General features: G+C 46.8%; 1 protein-coding gene across 1 annotated transcript in view; it reads left to right on the top strand.

Annotated features, from left to right (window-relative positions):
* Positions 1-22254, top strand: part of ITIH5 (inter-alpha-trypsin inhibitor heavy chain 5) — an 84335-nt gene that overhangs the window by 43326 nt on the left and 18755 nt on the right. Inside the window, exons 6-8 of the mRNA XM_061435752.1 lie at positions 1565-1734; positions 2447-2563; positions 20285-20453. Coding sequence (XP_061291736.1) covers positions 1565-1734; positions 2447-2563; positions 20285-20453 — 456 coding nt within the window. The remainder of the gene's footprint in view (positions 1-1564; positions 1735-2446; positions 2564-20284; positions 20454-22254) is intronic.

The following is a 22254-nucleotide window of genomic DNA, read 5'->3' on the forward strand; positions in this document are numbered from 1 at the left end:
ACACTGAACAAACATCATTGGTGACTGATAAATCTGTTAAGGGAAAGACTGAGGAGGAATTTCATCATGGGCGATCAGAACCGTCCAGCGCTCTTACTGAAACTAAAAGCGGACAACTCAATATTGCGTACTACCTGATGTGGTAAAGAAGTAAGGACTCAGCGTCACCAGGAGTGTTCTTGTCCACAGCACTGAACCTGAATCTAACCAGCCTCCAGCTCTACCCTCCGAACACAAGGAGATGCAGGGGACTGAGCTGTGAGCCTCAAGCTTGACTGAGCATTAGATCACGGGGGGAATTGGAAAGACCCAACACCCGGACTGTGTCCCAGAACAGTTAAATGAGCTCTTGGCCTGGGCATTGGCACGTTTTCTGCTCCCTGTGACACTACGTTCAAGCCAGAGTTGGGGACCAGGAGAGCAGGGGACCAAAAGACAGGACAGAAAAACCGTCATGACGTACAGAACGTGAGAAGCTCCACGGAAGACAGAACCGGCGTTTTACAAGATGTGTGTGTAGCACTAGTAAAAGGGTAGAGAGAGGACATTTGTGGATTAAGAGAGATTTCAGAAATATCAGTCAAATGTGATGTAGGGACTTTCTTATGATCCTGAGTCAAACAAAGCTGCCATTCTAGGACATTTTCCAGAGAATCAGGAAACTTTAAATACAAGCTGAGTATCTGATGATATTAAAGCACAAAGCATTAACTTTGTTACATTTGATACCAGTTTTGTGGTTACGCTGAAAAAAGTTCTTGTAGAGATACATAAAGAAGTATTTGGGGCTTCCCAGGTGGCCCTCGTGGTAAAGAACCCATCTGCCAATGCAGGAGACTTAAGAGATGTGGGTTCAGTCGCTGGGTCAGGAAGACCCCCTGGAGGAGGAAATGGCAACCCGCTCCAGTATTCTTGCCTGGAGAATCCCATGGACAGAGGAGCCTGGTGGGCTATAGTCCATTGGGTCACAAAGAGTCAGACACGGCTGAAGTATTTTTGTGCTTCACAAATGCACTCACGCACAAAGAAGCATTTATGGCTGAAGTATGATGCCTCATATTTGTTTTAAAATTCTAGCAAAAAAATGGTGAGAGGGAGATTTCCCTGGTAGTCCACTGACTTAAGACTCTGTGTTGCCAATACAGGGGGCGCAGGTTCCATCCCTGGTCAGGGAACTAAGATCCCACATGCCATGTGGCACATCCAAAGGATTAAAAACAAATGGTGAGAGGATCCATAAAAACAGATAAAATAAAACTGGTGAAATGTTGATAATTATTGGGTCAGATGATGGTTCCATGAGAGTTCACTTTACTATTTTCTCTCCTTTTGTGTGTTTTTAAAATTCTTGTAAGAAAGGATTTAGAAGAAGACATAGAGATGAAATGCAAGCTAACATATCTCATGCATTGAGATATATTATCAGTACAAAGTTTTGGGAGTTCATCTGAAATGCAGACCTGAAATAAAGGCTAACTTTCTGTGTCCATGCAAAATAGATCTTGTTTCTTTTCAGAAAAAGTTATAGGTTCAGTTATTGATTATGTTTCTATCTTGCCTACAGATGATTCTGGGCCACCTCCTTCTACTGTTATCAACCAAAATGAAACTTTTGCCAAAGTTGTTTTTAAGCCTAGTGTGGTCCAGCAAGCCAAGATCGCCCAGAATGGCATTTTGGGAGATTTCATCGTTAGATATGATGTCAATAGGGAACAGAGCATTGGGGACATCCAGGTAATGGGTTTGTTGTTGCTGTTTCTCATTAGTTCCATGACACTTTTAGTTAGACCCAGAATGAGGGATTTCAGTACTCACCTGAGAGAGTGAGAACTACCGACTCTTAGGAAATCTGTTTTAACACCAAATGTGTCTCCGAGTCCACCAGGGATGTTCCCTTGCTAGAGGCTGGGGATGTCTATTTCCTGCTTCAGTAATCTAGAGGCAAATGAAACCTATAACCTAATTTTCCCTGAGGTGCTTTAGATGAAATTAGAACTTAGTCTGTCTTTTTAATTTAGAGAAACTGGCCCATGACTCAATTTCCTGTAAGTCATATTTGTCCAGAGACAGGGTAGGATTATCAAAATGTATTAACGTGCATCCAGCATGTAGGCAGTCTTTATGTCGGAACATGAAAGATGCTTAGGAAAAAAACAGATCATGCAGGAGGCAGGATTCTTGAGTGACAAGGGTCGAGAAGAGATGAATGATTTAAGTTGAGTCAGTGTAATCGATATATTTTTAAGGAATGGTTTTACCCTTATCCAAATTAAATTAGCAAGTAGTTGGAGGAATCAGGACCATGGATGCTTTTGCTCTGGCGTCTGGCCCGAGACTCTGTTTCATGCTGTCTTTGACTTTTAGACGTTCCGTGGAATCTCCATTTTGGTTTGTTTTGCTACCTAACCTGGGCACTATCCGTTTTGCTTTCTCTTCCCTCCACCAGGTTCTAGACGGCTATTTTGTGCACTATTTTGCCCCCAAAGACCTTCCGCCTTTACCTAAGAACGTAGTGTTTGTGCTTGACAGCAGTGCCTCCATGGTGGGAACCAAACTCCGCCAGGTGAGTCCAGGCTTCTTTTTCCTCTTTCATGTTCGTCCAGGACAGCGATGTTCTCGGTGAACAGGATTCAACTGACGCGAAGTGTCTGCTTTACCATTCATCTGTCCCTGCCTGTGGGGAACATTCCTGAACAGGTTCAGGGAAGCCACTGACATGAACTGTCATTTCAGCATGGGGGTTTTAGGAGAGCAGAGGGCTGCAGAAACACCTTGAAATAAAGGGAACTGGGGGATAATGCGAGTGAGATAAGAATACAATGAGGAGGCCACTGAATAGCACCATTGTGGATGGAATAATTCTGTTCAGTGATGGTGTCCATTGAAAATAACAAAATAAAGTCATTGGCAGCCCCTTGGCCTATGATTAGAACCAAAGACCTGTATCTCAATAATTCAGGACTCCCTGGTAGCTTAGCTGGTAAAGAATCCTCCTGCAGTGCGGGACACCCTGGTTTGATTCCTGGGTCGGGAAGATCCCTTGGAGAAGGGATAGGCGGTATACCCACTCCAGTATTCTTGGGCTTTCCTGATGGCTCAGACAGTAAAAGAATCCACCTGCAATGTGGAAGACCTGGGTTCGATCCCTGGGTTGGGAAGATCCCCTCGAGGAGGGCATGACAACCCACTCCAGTATTCTTACCTGGAGAATCCCCATGGACAGAGGAGCCTGGCGGGCTACAGTCCATGGGGTCACAAAGAGCTAGACATGACTGAGTGACTAAGTACAGCACAGCACAATTCAGGACTCATATTCTCACAGTACTTAGGAAGAATCTTAACATTCTAGGGATGGGGGACATTAAGGGGACATGTAGTCTATGCTGAAAAATTAAGTTACCACCTGAATGCAGCCATTTACATTTTTTTTCACAAACCACAGGAAAAGGCTATGCCTTGTCTTACTCTGATATCAGAAATGTCATAAATTTGCATTTATATTTCCAACTTACAGAGTGGAAAACAGAAAGCACTGCAGGTTGCCATACCAACAAATACCTCAATGGTCAACAAAAAATTAGGCCTCTTAGATTTTCTTTCTCAATTCATTATCCGTTTTTATCAATTAACAATAAATATGTGGTCTGATGAGTAAAACAGCATCTCGTACCTCCTACAGACCCTCTGTCCCCCCTGTTTTCCCCTTTAAGTGCCCCTCTACATAGAATTGAACTTGATCTTAGTTCATAAACCCTTGCAAATATTTTCTCTCAGTTATCAGTTTGTAGTTACTTCGGCCATTTATATGTAAATATTTAGTTTACACATTTTTTAACGTGTCATATATGTATATATATGTACTTTGTTTCAATGTGCTGCATGGTTGTTCAGATCTTAGTTCTCCAGACGCAGATTGAACCTGGGTCCCCTGAATTGGAAGCCCAGAGTCTTAACCACTGGACCACCATGGAATTCCCACTATAACATACTGATCTTTTTTCCATGATGTCTGATTTTGCCCCACCCCAATATAGGGAATGAAGAAGGCAGTGGCACCCCACTCCAGTGTTCTTGCCCGGAGAATCCCAGGGATGGAGGAGCCTGGTGGGCTGCCATCTATGGGGCTGCATAGAGTCAGGCACGACTGAAGTGACTTAGCAGCAGCAATATAGTGAAAACTACATTCCAAAATCTGATGCAAGGATTTGCTTTAGCCCTTTTTTTTTTTTTTTTTTTGAAGGATAGATAAGTATAATTTCTAACTGGCATTAGTGGAGGATACTCTCTAAGCCAGATTTTCGTCATTCTTCAGCATTGCATTCTTGTAGTCAGCCTGCCAACTTCTTCGTCTCCTATTTTTTTTTTTTTTTGCCTGTGCTGGGTCTTCGTTGCTACGCTCGGGTTTTTTCTAGATGCGGTGATGGAGGCTGCTCTTTGTTGTGGTGTGTGGGCTTCTCATTGCAGCAGCTTCTCTCTTGTTACAGAGCACAGGCTCAGCAGTTGTGGCCCGTGGTCTTCGTTGCTCTGCAGCATGTTCTGTCTTCCCAGAGCAGGGACCACAGCTGTGTCCCCTGCACTGGCAGGCAGATGCTTCTCCACTGAACCACCAGGGAAGTCCCTAGAGCATCTTCAGTATGCTGAGGCATTTCACTAAGGGTATTACATGGATTGTTGAATTAAGGGATGTTTTATCTTTATAATAATTTGGTTGTCATCCCCATTTTACTGATGGAGAGACTGGGGCTTTGCAGGGGCAGATAACACAGCTGGTACATGGCAGGTCCAGGCTTTCAAGCCAGGTCTGACCCTGAAGGCCATGAATCAAACCAAGATACTGTGGAGTCTCAGAGCGAGTAACACAGTGATGAAGCAATATCCTCGTGGGCAGTCAACGGCGTGCAGGTGCCTACAAGGTCAATGCCTTGATGTTTCAAGACTCCATGGCAGAGGCTGCATCTCAGGAGGAGGGATTTCCTTGCCAAGAGCAGAGCAAGGATAGATGTCACCCTGTTTGTTATCCTCCCCTCCCACTTCGTTCTTGGATTCGTCGTTGTTTCGTCACTAAGTTGTGTCTGACTCTGCGACCCAGGGGACTGTAGCCTACCAGGCTCCTCTGTCCATGGCATTTTCCAGGCAAGAACACTGCAGTGGGGCTTCATTCTGGGGTAGGAAACTCCATTCCTTGCGAGGCACTGAGCATCTGGCCTGCACTCTTGCTGGCTTTTAAAGCACAGCATGGCCTCTTTCCAGGGAGAACCACCCTAGACCAGCAAACACATGTCAGAAGCCTCCAGGAAATTTCTAAAGCCTGTGGCTACCTTAAGTGGTTTTGAAAACCATTGAGTCTTTGAGCAGCTCTCAGCTTCTCTAAGGCCACAGCCCTGAGTGAGCAGCTTAGCTGGCTCTGAGTGGAGTCTGTACACAGTATCACATTCCCTGGAAGAGGAAAATTTGCCCCAAGCAAAGGGCTTTCGTGATGTGTCTACAGGCTTGGCAACACCAGACATTTGGAATGGGTCCCTTGAATGCTGTGAAGACCATGAAGCGTCTTTCTTGCATTCTTATCCAAATGTTCTTGGCTCCCTTCATCTTTGATGGGCCTGAGATGTTTCACTGTAATTATCACAATCTCAGGCACATAGTTGCTACTGAGTAAGTACTTGAACAATTGATCTGTAAGGAATTGTAAGGATCATTTGAGTTGAAAATGTGTTCTTTTTTTTTTTTTCAATTTTAAAAAAAATTTATTTGGTTGCATCAGGTCTTGGTTAGTTGCCCCATGGCATGTGGGATCTTAGTTCCCCGAACAGGGATTGAACCAGCGTCCCCTACAATGGAAGGCAGATTCTTTACCACTGGACTATCTGGGAAGTCCCCTGAAAATGTGTTCTTACTCAAGGGTCTATCAGTAACCTGGAGCAACCAAAGCTGTGTGCATTTGGCATATTCCGGTTCTGTCCTGATCCTGGTAGGAGTGTGAGCCTAGAAGCCTGGGGGCAGCTTCAGCATACACTGCAGCCGTTGATGCCGGGGTCAGCTCCATGTTCTCTCCACGTGCTCTTCTGCTGAGTCAGGCAGGGTTTCTGCCTCCCAGCTTGAGTTTGTAAAACTTAGTGAGACAGGAGGTCTGAAGAGAAACAAAAAAACGGTGAGCAGGGTAAATCTTTTTTGATTCTTTCTAGTTGCCTGCTAAAGACACTGACACAAGCAAACATACGTGTGCTTGGGAGTTTGAAGGCTCGTTGTTCAGTCTCTCAGTCACTTCTGACTCTCTGTGACCCCATGGGCTGCAGCACACCGGGCCTCCCTGTCCATCACCCACTCCCAGAGCTTGCTCAAACTCATGTCCATCGAGTGGGTGATGCCATCCAACCGTGTCATCCTGTCATCCCCTTCTCCTCCCGCCTTCAATCTTTCCCAGCATCAGGGTCTTTTCCAGTGACTCAGTTCTTTGCATCAGGTGACCAAAGTATTGAAACTTCACCTTCAGAATCAGTCCTTCCAATGAATATTCAGGGTTGATTTCCTTTAGGATTGACTGGTTTGATTTTGAGTCCAAGGGACTCTCAAGAGTCTTCCCCAGTGCTACAATTTGAAAGCATCAATTTTTTGGCGCTCAGCCTTCTTTATGGTCCAACTCTCACATCCATACATGAGTACTGGAAAACCATAGCTTTGACTAGATGGACCTTTAAGTGATGTCTCTGCTTTTTAATACGCTGCCCAGGTTTGTCATAGGTTTTCTTCCAAGGAACAAGTGCCTTTTAATTTCATGGCTTCAGTCACCATCAGCCCAAGAAAATAAAATCTGTCACTGTTTCCTTTTTTTCCCCATCTATTTGCCATGAAGTGATGGAACCGGATGCCATGACCTTAGTTTTTTGAATGTTGAGTTTTAAGCTAACTTTTTCACTCTCCTCTTTCACATTCATCAAGAGGCACTTTATTTCTTCTTTGTTTTCTGCCATTGAGGAGGGGGGTATCATCTGCATATCTGAGGTTACTGAAATTTCTTACAGCTAATAGATGTCTATTAAATACAGTTTCCATTGACAAGGTCTATACATTCTTTCCTTTCTTTACCCTAATCTATATAATTTCCCCAATGGCTCAGCAGGTAAAGAATCCACCTGTAATACAGGAGACACAAGAGATGCAGCTTCAATCGCTGGATTGGGAAGATCCCCTGGGGTAGGAAATGACAACCCACTCCAGTATTCTTGCCTGGGAAATCCCATGGACAGAGGAGCCTGGTAGGCTACAGTCCACAGGGTTGCAAAGAGGCGGACGGAACAGAGCACTTGGGATGTTCAGTATAATTTCTATCACTTTTGCCCTCACATTTGCCGTTGGCTAAGGGACCCGCCTTGGTGACCAAGCAGTGGCTAATATATCAGTTTCCAGATGTCTTTCACGATGCAACTTTCTGCGGACCTGTTCCCAGGTTTATTCCCGTAATCGGTGCCATTCTGTGCCAATCCTCGACTCCAGTGTGGCTTTGGAAGCTTGTCATCCTTTTTCTGCTTAATGTAGTCAACAGTTTTGAGGGTAAAGAACAAGCATAGGGGTTCTTTTTTTATTGAAGCATAGTTGGTTTACAATGTTGTGCCGATCTCTGCTCTACCGCAAAGCAACTCAGTTATACACATGTAGATGTTTCTTATACTCTTTTCCATCATGGTTTATCACAGGATATTGATGATAGCTCCCTGTGCTACACAGTAGGACCGTGTTGTTTATCCCTTCTCAATGTAATAGTCTGCATCTACCAACCCCAAACTCCCAGGACAAGCACAGTGTTTCTTATCTGTAATTCTCAAAGTAAAATGAGGGCAAATGTGAGCTAGTGGATTGGAGAACCAGCATCTGAATTTCATTTGCACTTCCTTCATGGGCTTACTTCACCCTCCAAAACCTCACTTTCTTCTTCTTTGTGCAAAATTGGGCTTCCAAGTGCTGTTTGAACATTTTATGTGTAACCTTACAGGCAAGTAGTCCATGAGCTCCATGAATTTGGGAACCATCTTGGTTTTGATCATTAAAGTACACATTTCCAGCTCCTAGCACTGTACCTGGTAATGATTTTTGCCGAAAAACCCACGAGCCCATAAATTATGAACTGTAACTTTTTAAAGGCACAGCAGCTTTAGCCCCTGAGTGACCAGCACATACCCAGCACTCTAAGGATTTTGCATACAAATCTGTTCATTTCAGCTGCCAGCCAGCGGAATAGTCATGGTTATCCCTGCTTCATAGATGAGATGATGAGGGGCAGGAAGGTGATAATCAGTTCAGTTCAGTCACTCAGTCGTGTCCGACTCTTTGCGACCCCATGAATTGCAGCACTCCAAGCCTCCCTGTCCATCACAAACTCCCAGAGTTCACTCAGACTCACATCCATCGAGTCAGTGATGCCATCCAGCCATCTCATCCTCTGCCTTCCCCTTCTCCTCCTGCCCCCAATCCCTCCCAGCATCAGAGTCTTTTCCAATGAGTCAACTCTTCACATGAGGTGGCCAAAGTACTGGAGTTTCAGCTTCAGCATCATTCCCTCCAAAGAAATCCCAGGGCTGATCTCCTTCAGAATGGACTGGTTGGATCTCCGTGCAGTCCAAGGGACTCTCAAGAGTCTTCTCCAACACCACAGTTCAAAAGCATCAATTCTTCGGCACTCAGTCTTCTTCACAGTCCAACTCTCACATCCATACATGACCACAGGAAAAGCCATAGCCCTGACTAGACGGACCTTTGTTGGCAAAGTAATGTCTCTGCTTTTGAATATGCTGTCTAGGTTGGTCATAACTTTCCTTCCAAGAAGTAAGTGTCTTTTAATTTCATGGCTGCAGTCACTATCTGCAGTGATAATAGTGCACCAAAATACATCAAGTTTCAAGTAGAAAAGTTTGGAGTCGAGCTTAGTCCACCCCACTCTGAAGCTCTTCACCAAACATTCTTCACTGCATCATCAGATATAACCTCAGACCAGCTCTCAAGCTTTTAAGCTTTACCTGTTCTCTTCCTTTCTTCTTTTTATAAATTATAGTTCATTTGCAATGTTGTGTTAGTTTCAGGTGTACAGCAAAGTAATTCAGTTACACCCTCACATACACTGGAGAAGGGAATGGCAACCCACTCCAGTATTCTTGCCTGGAGAATCCCATGGACAGAGGAGCCTGGTGAACTACAACCCATGGGGTTGCAAAGAGTTGGACATGACTGAGCTACTGAGCACACGTGCATGCACAAATACACATATACACATATATATTTATTTTTCCTCAGATTCTTTTGCCTTTAAGGTTATTACAAAATACTGAGTGTAGTTCCCTGTCCTTATTGATTATTTTATTTATAGAACCTGTTGCTTTTATTTGTTGATTTGGCTGTGCTGAATCTTAGTTGTGGCACATGGGATCTTTAGTTGCAGTATGTGAACTCTTAGTTGAGGCATGTGGGGCCTAGTTCCCTGACCAGGGATCAAACTCGAGCCCCCTGCATTGGGAGCACAGAGTCGTAGCCACTGGACCACCAGGGAAGTCCCTATAGTACCTGTTCTTATGCCAAGTGAGGAGATCTCTTGAATGCTGCGCACCGCCGGTGACACGGTTGGAAGAGAGAACTCCCTGCACAAATGCAGGCGGGGCGGCACAAAGGAGGGAGGCAAGCACACGCGCCAGAGGAGATCTCGGCTAAGAAACTTGTAGAGTCTCAGGAGCAGGCACTGTGTGGCTGTCTTGCAGATGAAAAATGGACAATATAAGGTTTGGATCCTCCTGCCTCTGAAAGCATAGCTTCAGTTCCTAACACAGTGTCCAGCTTCCCTCTTTCCAGTTTTCCAGGACAGGGGTCAGCAAACATTTTCTAAAAAATGACAGGTCAGTGAATGTTAAGCTTTGCAGCCTGTCGTGATGACTCAACCCTGCTGTTGTAGCACAAAGGCAGCTGCTGCAACGTGCAAAGACATGGGTGTGTCCTGTTCCCATAAAACAACACTTATTAAAAACAGAGAGCAGCCTGGATTTGGCCCCCAGGCCGTGGCTGGTGGACTCCTGGCTATAGTGACGGCTAATTGGTGCTGGCTAGAAATACTGTTTCAGTTTATAAATACTATTTATTCTCATCCCCTGAGCTGCCCTTGTCCAAACAGTACCTCTAGCAAGCATGTGACTTAGAAATATATTGCAAAACAGAAGTCTGGGCCTTGGGGCCATGGACAGAAGGCAGCGGGGAAATCTGGTGTCTTTTGGCTCAAACTCAGAAAAATGAGAAAATAAATGATGGATAAAGGGCAAAATATTTTTACCCTGGGCCACTCATGAAAACTTGGACTTCTTGTTTCCAAAAAAAAATTTGCTCTTCAACAAAATCATAAAGAAAATGTTAAAAAAAATTGGAGGTACCCATTTTTAAAAAGGGCTTCCCTGGTAGCTGGTAAAGAATCCACCTGCAATGTAGGAGACCCTGGTTCGATTCCTGGGTTGGGAAGATCTCCTGGAGAAGGGAACAGCTATCCACTCCAATATTCTTGGGCTTCCCTTGTGGCTCAGCTGGTAAAGAATCTGCCTGCAATGCGGGAGACCTGGGTTCGATCCCTGGGTTGGGAAGATCCCCTGGAGAAGGGAACAGCTATCCACTCCAGTATTCTGACTTGGAGAATCCCCATGGATAAAGGAGCCTGGTAGGCTACAGTCCATGGATCACAAAGAGTTGGACAAGACTGAGCAACTAAGCACATTTTTTAAAAATGTTGAAACAGTGAAGATTGAGCCAAATGAGGTCATGTTTAAAAACTTTTGAGGGGCACTTCCCTGGTGGCTCAGTGGTAAAGAATCTGCCTGCCAATGCAGGGGACATGGGTTCAATCCCTGGTTGGGGAAGAACCCACATTTGTGGAGCAACTAAGCCCATGAGCCACAACTATTGAGCCAACCTCTAGAGCCTGTGCTCTGCAACAAGAGAAGCCATAGCAGTGAGAAGCCTGTGCATCTCAAGTAGAGAGTAGCCCCCTCTGCCTGCAACTAGAGAAAGCCCATGCACAGCAGCGAACCCAGCGCAGTTAAAAATAAAAATGAGTTTTGAGGATCTCTAAATGAAGGTACTGTGTGGTTATTGTGGGAGGGAAAAAGGAACAATACAGAGCTTTGAGTTCTCTTGCATTGTCTGTTCAGAGTGCAGGCCTGGCAGACGGCATCAGGAAGCATGGTCATCCCATAACCAAGAGCCTTACTTGCCCTTCCTGGTGTCCTGACCTTGCCCGTAAGTTTCTCCAGTGGGCATTGCCATCAGCCAACTTTCTCTGTAAAGGGCTAGAAGTATATGCTACAAGTCAAAATGAGATAACCTCTGTCGGTCAAAGAGGATTGAATGAGATGAGAAATGTGGAAGTGGTTATCAGAGTGCCTGCGAGTGTTGTTATTGTTGGATTGCATCTGGTGGCTGCTGGAAGCTGCAAAGAGGGTGCAGTTCCTAAGAGCTGCCTGGGCCTGACGTAACAGCCACCTCGCTCTCTTGCTTAGGACCTCACGCTCCCCCAGGCTGGCATCCTGGCTTTGACTCCAGACTTCAATTCTCCAAAGTTGAACATCACGTTGATTATGTACTGTGGGAGAGGTACAAGGCGGGGGGATGCAAAGATGAACAAGACAGAGCCTTTTTTCCCAAGCAGTCCAGAGAAAAAGAAAAAGTCATGGAGAAAACTGTATGCAAGGTGCTCCCTGGGATAGATGTGAATGTAGGATCCGGTCACAGAGTAACCGGGGTGCTGGTCAGATTTCTCAGGGTGGAGCAGGGGCAACCAGGGCTTCCTAGGGGAGGGGAGAGTAAGTGAGTCTTTCCGAAATTAATTCAATGGATGGGGCAAGAACGGAGACCGAGAACATTCTTGTTTTGGCCACCCTTCAGCATGCGGGATCTTAGTAGGGAACGAACCTGTGTCTCCTGCAGTGAAAGCAGGAGAATATATTTTTAATATTTTTATAATAAGCAGGTTAGAGGTGGACCCCTAGCCTCCAGACCGCCAAGGAAGCCCCTCTCTTTCCCTGTATGTATGATCCTCCCATGCTGAAGTGCCGTGTGTTGTTCTTCCGTAACCATTCCATTGTTTCACTCTGACCGTGGCTCGTTCAGAGCCTCCCCAAATCTTTGTGTCTTGTCCTTTATGTTCGTCAAGGCACATCCCTGGGGGTTTGCAATGAGTAGCCTAGGTGGATCTCTGCCAGGAACACAGGAGTCACGAGAACTCACATATAAGGGAAAGTTGAATGGGGCGAGGGGCGGTAAGAGAGTCAGATACCCCAAAAATCTGTAGACTGAAACGGGCAGGGCTCCAGAATCCAGGCATGCAGTTAGGCGATGTAGATTTCAGACCCTGGACAGCACTGGGGACCAAGCTCCATGCTGTCAGGCAGCAGCGTGTGAGCACGCGGGCGAAGCACGCCAGCTGCAAGGGTCCGTGGCCTGGGGGAACCTTGTCTTGATCAGCATCCTCTTGTCCACTGACTGTTTGAGCAGGAAGCCGCACCTGGGGATGACTATCTGTAGCCCATGACCACCTGGATGCAGGTGGTGAGACTAAGTTCTTTCCCAGAATAAGAGATTTGGCATCAGCCTTGTGAGCAGATCCTGATAACTGCAAACCTCCCATGTGAAGAGAAGTAGAAAATATCATCTCTTTCAAGTCTTGAGTTATTTCTACATCAAGCAAGAGAAATCGATGTCCTTAATACATGATAAAGAATCAAAGAAATATTGTTGGCAAAGAACTTTTTACAAACATGTACCATGACATTATTAGGTAAATACTTGGTACATTTGTCAGAGCAAAGTCAAAACATTTGGTGATGGATTGTAACAATAACCAGAGCCTTCATATGAGAGAGACTTTGCTTCTCAAGTTAGAATAACATTAATCCAAACACAGACTAATAAAGTATAGTTATGTTTATATTGCAAAAGATAATGTAACATCTAAATATATTCAGACTTTTTTATTTAGCCAGAATTTAGTTAGAAATTATTCTCTTTTAGAACCAGTCCTAACGGAGAAGGCAATGGCACCCCACTCCAGTACTCTTGCCTGGAAAATCCCATGGACAGAGGAGCCTGGTAGGCAGCAGTCCATGGGGTCACTAAGAGTCAGACACTACTGAGCGACTTCACTTTCTTGCATTGGAGAAGGAAATGGCAACACACTCCAGTGTTCTCGCCTGAAGAATCCCATGGACAGAGGAGCCTGGTAGGTTACAGTCCATGGGATCACAAACAGTTGGACACAACTGAAGCAACTTAGCACACACACACATGCCCAGTTCATTTCACAGTCGCTCAGTTGTGTCTGACTCTTTGCATGCCAGGCTTCCCTGTCCATCACCAACTCCCAGAGCCTGTTCAAACTCATGTCCATAGAGTCGGTGGACATCCAGCAATCCAATCATCTCATCCTCTGTCTTCCCCTTCTCCTCCCATCATCAATCTTTCCCAGCATTAGGGTCTTCTCTAAGGAGTCAGTTTGTCGCATCAGGTAGCCAAAGTATTGAAGTTTCAGCTTCAGCATCAGTCCTTCCAATGAATATTCAGGACAGATTTCCTTTAGGATGGACTGGTTTGATCTCCTTGCAGTCCAAGGGACTCTCAAGAGTCTTCAACACCACAGTTCAAAAGCATCAATTCTTTGGCACTCAGCTTTCTTTATAGTCCAACTCTCACATCCATAAATGACTACTGGAAAAACCATAGCTTTGACTAGATGGACCTTTGTTGGCAAAGTAATGTCTCTGCTTTTTAATATGCTGTCTAGGTTGGTCATAACTTTTCTTTCATGAAGCAAGTGTCTTTTAATTTCATGGCTGCAGTCACAATCTACAGTGATTTGGGAGCCCCCCAAAATAAAATCTGTTATGGTTTCCATTGTTTCCCCAATTTGCCAGGAAGTGATGGGACGGGATACCACGATCTTAGTTTTTTGAATGTTGAGTTTTAAGTCAGCTTTTTCACTCTCCTCTCTCACTTTCATCAAGAGGCTCTTTAGTTCTTCTTCGCTTTCTTCCATAAGGGTGCATGCAAACTGTTTTAAAATATTGGAAGATCTGATGACTTCTAGCCCCAATTTTCCAATGATGCAAAGAAAGCTTCTGAATTTCTGCTCTTTCTCTAAAAAGAATACTTTGGCCAGCAGAAAAATAGTTTTTGTTTTTTTTCAACCAGTTCCTTGTATTGGTCATAGACACCTTTTGACGTTTTATGTTTCTTGTATTACAGGTTTCACTTTTTATTTTTAATGTAAATTATATAATGTGTTTCACTTTGGGAGTCATGACACAGGCGACAGCAGGGCACCAGGCTTTGTGTAATCAGTGTTTTCCTTTATGAGTCCTTATAACCTCTTGGACTGTGCTTACTTTGTCATCACTAGGGTGATGTTTTTTAATGTTTGAGGTTCTTCTCTGAAACCAATCTGTTGCTAGATTTTTCTGGAACACATAATGATATGGACACGAATATATTATGGAGAAATGGTCTTTCTCACTCAATTTATTGCCTTGCTGGTAAAGATGGGATTTAAAAAAAATTACTTGGTGGGTCAGTCTGGATATGATTTCAAAAAACTTCAAACCATTGAAAGGCCTGTAGCATGTCCAAGTACGGTTATGCTGCCTTTTATGGAATCCATGCTTGTGCCCTTGAAATGCCAGTCTTGGAATACTCCCACTGAAGCGTCATCGGTGCCCAGGGCCCCGCAGCAACTGGCTGGCTCAGCATGGCTGCCCTGGTTTTAGCCGTGACGGTGGCTGCAGGGTGACGTGGGTGGATGTCTGTGGAGGGTGCAGAGAGACGCCGAGGTGCTGGACATCTCCATCCTTCTCAGTGACGGCTTAGACAGGTAGTTTGAGGTTGCAGGGAGGGCCTGACATTGCAAACTTTGATGGGATCACTGACTCTTGTCTGTCCTTCCAGTAGCGGGACTCCATTGCCAGTCCTGGGGATGGAGCGCTCCCCCTGCTGGCCACAAGAGGGACTGCACTGCACAGGAGGACAGTCACACATCTCTTTCTGGTCCCCACCTGGGTCCCTTATCTCCACCCACCTGCGAAGGGAGAAGGCCCACTTGTGTCCAGTTGCCGATGGGTGTATTCCCCTTCCCGGTATTACCTCTCAGAAACTTAGGGGGTTCTAGGGTACTTCTCTGTTGAGCACAATTCTCTGTCGTGGCTCGAGCCAGACTTTTAGAAGTTCTTAGCTTTCTTTTGCTTTTGATGAGAAGACTCACAGAGGATTTTCTCTTGGGTTCATCCAGAAGGAATGTGTGGAAAGGGAAAATGTCAGCTCCTCAGCAAACATTTTAGAATGGGGTGAGCGAGAGGACTGCTTCGGAGCACAACAGGGCCGTTCTGCTGAAAGCTTGGCATATCTGGTGTCTAAGACCCTTGACCTTGGATTTCCTCTATGATGTCATGGGCTCGTAACCACCCAGGGACTGGGGTACAAAAACCTTTTGTGTCAGATTTGGTTCCTGGTGTGGGCGGTTCGGCATGGACACAGAAAGATTTGAGGAGAGTCAGCGGGTACCCCGATGGAGTGGGTGGGCAGCTGGGTTTTCCATGGACTCCACTGATGGGTCACCCTAATGGTCTTCTCTCCTTGGGGAACGTCTCAGAGTGAGTGATTCAAAACGTGTGTAGCTGGAACACTCACCCCCTCGAGGGCTGAGCCAAGAGCCTGCAGCTGCTCGGGCTCAGTTTTGTAGGGAAGGGAAAGGAAGGTCCATCTTGTCTCTAGGCTGGCTTAATACAGGGGCTCTGAGCCCGCCAGACAGAGCAGTTCCCAGAAACTTCCCGCCCTGGGAGCAGCCCTAACAGGGAGACAGTAAGCGTGTAAAAGGGGCTGCACATCCCGGGGCCCAGCCCTGCCCCTTTCCTGACAGACACCACCAGGGAAGGTTGCACAGTTCCTTTTCCTGAAGACCCACTAGACCAAGAGGGACCATCGCCAGCCAAGTTGGATGAACAGAGAATCTGAAACCGAGAGCTCCTTTTTATTTATTTACATTCTCCTTGCTCCTAAAAGAACTTAAGTGGACAGAGATGAAAAGGCTTACTTAATAATAAACCAGAGGCAGAGCTGGAATTAACTTCTAAGACATTGTTTTCAGAGGAAATACTTTCCCCCCTCCTTTCAACCCGAGGGACATACCTACAAGCAGAAGGATTCCTCACTAGCGAGCTGTTTCAAGGAGCCAGTCATCCCAATTCTCTTTGTTTCTACGAGGCTCAGATTAAAGGGAATCTTGTCTGAATGCTTCGTGCAGGCCAGGGTGCTTCTTTACTGTCTGAATAATGAGAAGTATTTCCTTTTCCTCTCTCCATTGTATTTGTGTGCCTTTCGTATCTCCCTTCAGTTCAGACACAACTTGGAACATCGTAAGGAGCCCTTCTGGTGACGTGTAGAGGCTGGTGTTTGCCGAGTGCCCTTTGGGGTCACCAAGGAGTGGATATGACCAGTCAGTACCTCCAGGGTAGCTCAGGCCTTTGAACCAGCTTGCACCGTCCATTCTTATCTTTCTGGGCTTCCACTGATCATTCTTGAGGCTTCCCTGGTGGCTCAGATGGTAAAGCGTCTGCCTGCAATGCAGGAGACCCGGGTTCGATTTCTGGATCGGGAAGATCCCCTGGAGAAGGAAATGGCAATCCACTCCAGCATTCTTGCCTGGAAAATCCCATGGACGTAGGAGCCTGATAGGCTACAGTCTATGGGGTCGCAAAGAGTTGGACACGACTGAGCAACTTCACTTTCCTTTCCTTTCCTTTCTGATCTTTCTAGAATATGCTTACCTTGGTCTCTAGGGTATACTCTTGGGAAAAGCCTGCCCAGGTTTCTGTCTGTCTTCAGCATATAAACACAGGGTGCAGAAACACCAGCTGAAGCCACCTCACATTCCCTCTTCTATCTGGACAACCACCTTCCTCCTGCCTGTTCAGCCTTCTGCAGAACGCAGAGCACCCCAGACCTTGCCGGTCGGAGCTCAGGAAGGGTTAATGAGTGGTGGTGGCTCCAGGCAGTGTCTGCCCCCGCCCCTTGGAATAAGGACGCAGAGACCAGTGCAAAGGTCCCGAGGCAACTGAAAGTGGAACTCCCGGGAGCCAGCAGGTCTGCCTGCCCCAGTGTTCCTGAGGACAAGTCAGAGCTGTGCCCTTACAAGGTCATCAGAAGCCCTTCATTGCTGAGCTCAGGGGAGGAGGGTGGAGAGACTTAAGGACTGCTCCTAAAGCAGAGAATCCTTTACGATGCGGGAAAACAGCAGCCAAGAAGCCAGGCCAGCCCCTCTTGAGGGCTTGAGCTCGCTATTTAAGGATCCCTAGGGATGCCAGCCACTAAACAAACAGCAGCCTTCTGAGGAGATTCCCCAGGCCCCAGCCTGCACCCTGGGGGGCCCTGCCAGCTCTGAGCCCCAGCAGCGGGAACATATCCTAGTGGCTGCCTTAGCAGCGGGCCCCCAACTGTACCGTCCCAGGGACTGCCTCGGCTTGCGGGTCCTGTCTGTCACCACCCAGCTGTGGACCTTCAGGCTTCCCAGAGGTCCAGCCTCTCAGATGGGGAACGATGCTGAGCCCATCTTTGCTCACACTGGGGTCGTGCTGGCTCTGAGCGGCTGGAAGGGTGAGGGGTCAAGGTGGGGCCAGCTTCCTGGAGTTCCGTCAGCGACGCGCTCAGGGCCCTCCACCCACATCTGTTTATTGTCGCGATCTGATCTATTCATTCTTGCTTTAATGCTGTCCGTCCTTCAGCTGTGTTTCCTGCACATCACCCTTCTCAGTGTTCCGTCTTAGCTTCTCAGGGGTGGGGGCTGTGTCTCCCCTCCTCCCTTTGTATTCACTCAGTAGAATTCTCCCTCTCTCTCTCCCTCTTTTTCTCTCAATTACTCATTCAGCAGCTATTTACTGACAGCCCACAATGTGCCAACTGTTGTGTTGGGAGGGCAGGGAGGAAACAAGGGGGCAGCTGTTTTGAGGAGTCTGGTGTCACAGATGGACAGTCTTCCCAGCACTCACTTTTATCTGCAAGCCTGTTTCAAGAATCTGCCACGCGGGCAGGCTTAGCTGGGTATGACCCAAGAGTGACAGAACAGAAAAAGCTCCTGCAGAGCTTTTTCAGAGACGTGGGGCTGAGTTGGACCGTCCAGTGAATGCACAAATATGTCATCACATTCTCTCTATCGACGCTGGGAAGGCAGGGGTCGGGGTGCCGGCTTGAAAGGACAGAGGAGCGAGTGAACCCAGGACGGAAGGACGAGGAGGGGGCAGCAGGCACGCCTACTGTGGGACAGAGCATCCGTCAAGGGAACGGCAGATGCAGAGGTCCTCGCAAGGGCAAGGGCTGGAAGAAATGACGACACTGCCGTGTCATGAGTGCCAGAAAAGTGTGTGTGTGCCACGTGAAGGAGGATCTCAGAGAAGGGGGCTGTTGTGTCTTTTTTTTTTGTCACTTGCTTTCCCCCGAGTTGTACTGAGGTACAGTTGATATACAGCACTGTAGGTTTAAGGTGTGCAGTGTAATGTTTTTTAAATATTTATTTAAATTGTATTTTGTTTTTGATCGGAGGGTGATTGCAATATTGTGATGGTTTCTGCTGTGCATCCACATGGATAGGCCAGAGGCATGTCCCCTCCCTCTAGAGCCCACCTCCCACCCCATCCCACCCCTCTTGATTGTCCCAGGGGACCGGCTTTGGGTTCCCTGTGTTGGATACAACAAATTCCCACTGGCGATCTATGTTACACGTGGTAACATATGACCTTCTTGGCTTCTTTCCAGGATGTCCTCCCTTGTATTTCAAGTTACCCAGGTCCTTCCGGCCTCTTCCTCAGATCCCCTCTGTTCTCTGAAACGCCTTCTCACGTCACTGCAGCCCACGGTGCTTCGTTCTCTCTTAAAATCCAGTGGTAGTTCTGATTCGCACCCTTCCTCTGTCATTCACGAATCGTCCTTGTGTTCTTTCATCTTCTGAACTTCTCTCTAGGGTGTGTCAGGAGTTCTCTGCCCTGGGTGATAAGAAAATAGATGGAGGGACGTCCCTGGTGGTCCAGTGGGTAAGAGTCCACCTGCCAATGCAGGGGGCACATGTTCAATCCCTGTTCAGGAAACTGGGATCCCACGTGCTTCAGGGCAACCAGGTCCTTGCTCCTCAACTGTAGAAAGCCCGAGTGCCTCAACGAAGACCCAGCACAACCAAAAAAAAATAATAGATGGAACCTGCCTTCACTGGAGGAAGGGAAAGAGACATGGAGTGGACTACAGTCGAGACGGGGACGCACTTACTCTATAAGTACGTTGAGGGCACTGCTAGCCTAGAGGGCAGAAGGTCCACTCTCTTTAGAGGAGCCAGAAAATGTTTCAAAACAGAATATAGCGCATTAGCTGGGTTTTGAAGAATGACTAAGGACTTGTCAGATGAAACAGGGGCATAAGGCAGCAGGGAAGAACACCCCAGGTCTCGAGAACAGCAGTCGTGAAGTTCCAGAGGCTTAAGGCTTGATGTATGTGGATCAGAGCAGATAGGACATTTCGTATATGAAAAACATTCGTGTTTTATATAAAGTTGTAAAACACGTTGTTGTTTAGTTGCTCAGTCTTGGCCGACTCATTTGTGACCCAATGAATCGTAGCACGCCAGGCTCCTCTGTCCATGGGATTCTCGAGGCAAGAATACTGGAGTGGGTTGCCATTTCTTCCTCCAGGAGATCTTCCCAATCCAGGGATCAAACTCAAATCTCCTGCACTGCAGGCAAATTCTTTCCCACTGAGCCACTGGACTGCAAGGAGATCCAACCAGTCCATTCTGAAGGACATCAGCCCTGGGATTTCTTTGGAAGGAATGATGCTAAAGCTGAAACTCCAGTACTTTGGCCACCTCATGCGAAGAGTTGACTCATTGGAAAAGACTCTGATGCTGGGAGGGATTGGGGGCAGGAGGAGAAGGGGACAGAGGATGAGATGGCTGGATGGCATCACTGACTCGATGGACGTGAGTCTGAGTGAACTCCGGGAGTTGGTGATGGACAGGGAGGCCTGGTGTGCTGCGATTCATGGGGTCGCAAAGAGTCGGACATGACTGAGGACTGAACTGAACTGAACTGAGGTGATAAAGTTCCTTGACATTTATCCAAGTCCCTTTACAGAGCAGGCACTCCATTATAACCCTGGGATTGTCCCCAGCGTGCAGTTTCCAAGCCAGGGGATGTGTAGACTCATGCAATGGGACATGACTGGCCTTGCTTTTGTGTTTGCCTAGACCAAGGATGCCCTTTTCACAATTCTGCATGACCTGCGACCCCAGGACCATTTCAATATCGTTGGGTTTTCCAACCGGATCAAAGTGTGGAAGGACCATTTGGTGTCAGTTACTCCCAATAGCATCAGAGATGGCAAAGTCTACATCCACCACATGTCGCCAAGCGGAGGTAAGTACGTCCTGCTTTGCCTGTTTGCTGAGACACGATACAGGGATTTGAAAGTTGACGCTGATCACAGGAAAGGAGATAACAGGTGAGCACTTTCCCCAGGAGCTTGCTTCTCCTTTTCTGGGCACCGAACTAAGATGGTCAAATAAGTTACAGGGGAAATACCTGATAGGTTTTGGAGCCTTTCCTGGTTTATCTCACGGATCCCAAACAATGCAGCTCTTTTTGTAAACCGATTTTCGGGGCCAGGAGTGAAAGCCAAGTGGCTGATTCAGTGTTTTGTGTGCTTGAGTGTGAGAACCTTAAGGCAGCAGATGGAGCCGCCCCCCTGAGCTGTCGGTCCTCCTGGACTACGGGTGGCCTGGGAGATGCTCTAGGTGGAAAGGCAGTGGAGCCTTTGCACCCTCGCCTGGGGGTGGTGCCAAGGTAAGGGCGCAGGTGAGGGGAAAGGCCAGAAAGAGCTCTGAGATGATCTGAGACTCAGGACAGCGTGTTACCACCTGTGCTGGCTATCAGTGCCGTCAACCCTGGGCCCAGATCTTACTCCCACTGTCAACTCGTCCTGAGGACAGTGGGCGCCTGGCCGAAGCTCAGTATTGGCATGTTGACTGGACCTTTACCATCCTTCCTAGAGGCCCATAGAGACACCGTCTCCTGGGGGATTCAGGTGATCTGCTTTCGAGATCTGGAGACAGAAAACACCCAGTTCTGTCCATCCTCTTCCGTCTGAGTTTCTCATCACTCATGTTGGTTATTTTCCCTCCAAGGCAAAGCTCTGGTTTCCCAAATGAACTTTGTTTGGAACTTGATCTTGTGTGAATGGAATTTTGATTTATGGATACAATGGGATTTCCTACCAGTTTCCACAACAGTGTGATCTAGGAATTGTTTTACTGGTTGAAGCGAGAAATGAAAGTTTAGAGTTAATATTTTAGTGATGATCCTTGGAAGGAAGTTGGGAAGTCTCTGAGGAAAGAGACTTCCCTTAATCTTTGTTTAGCCTGTAGTTCCTGGAGCCAACTCGATGGAAAAGACCCTGATGCTGGGAAAGATTGAAGGCGGGAGGAGAAGGGGATGACAGGATCATATGGTGGATGGCATCACTGACTCAAAGGACATGAGTCTGAGCAAACTCCAGGACATGGTGAAGGACAGGGAAGCCTGGCGTGCTGCAGTCCCTGGGATTGCAAGGAGCTGGACACGACTTAGCGACTGAGCGACAACTTGGCATAGCTCCTGACATACAGTACCCACTTAAAGAATATGCATTAAAAGGAGTTTATTTTAAAGATGCTGCTTACTATTAGAATGCTATGTGTGTGCTGGGGAGAGCAGGATAAAGCTTTAGAAAACAGGTAATGCGTATTATGCCCTTTTGGAATCTAAACCTTAGAAACCACACTGGTTTCCTTTTTTTTTTTTTTTTTTTTTGTCTCAGCATTTCATTGACCCAACCCTCTGCAGATGAACAGAAAATTAGTGTCCTCTCCTCATCAGGAGATGAGCATGGATTCTGAAGCCAGACTGCCTGGATTTAAATCCAGCCCCACCAGCTATGAGGCATTTAATCTCTCTCTACCTCCTTTTCTTCATCTGTATAATGAGGATAATGGACTTTTTTTTTTAGGATGAGTTAAAATATTTAAAGTACTTAGAACAGTGGCCTCACACAGGAGGTCTTCTCTAGCTGTCAGATATGGCCATTTCGGGGCTTCCCTGGTAGCTCAGCTGGTAAAGGATCCGCCTGCAATGTGGGAGACCTGAGTTCGATCCCTGGGTTGGGAAGATCCCCCCCCCGAGG

This window comes from Bos javanicus, chromosome 13 (assembly GCF_032452875.1).
Source record: "Bos javanicus breed banteng chromosome 13, ARS-OSU_banteng_1.0, whole genome shotgun sequence".
NCBI lineage: Eukaryota > Metazoa > Chordata > Mammalia > Artiodactyla > Bovidae > Bos > Bos javanicus.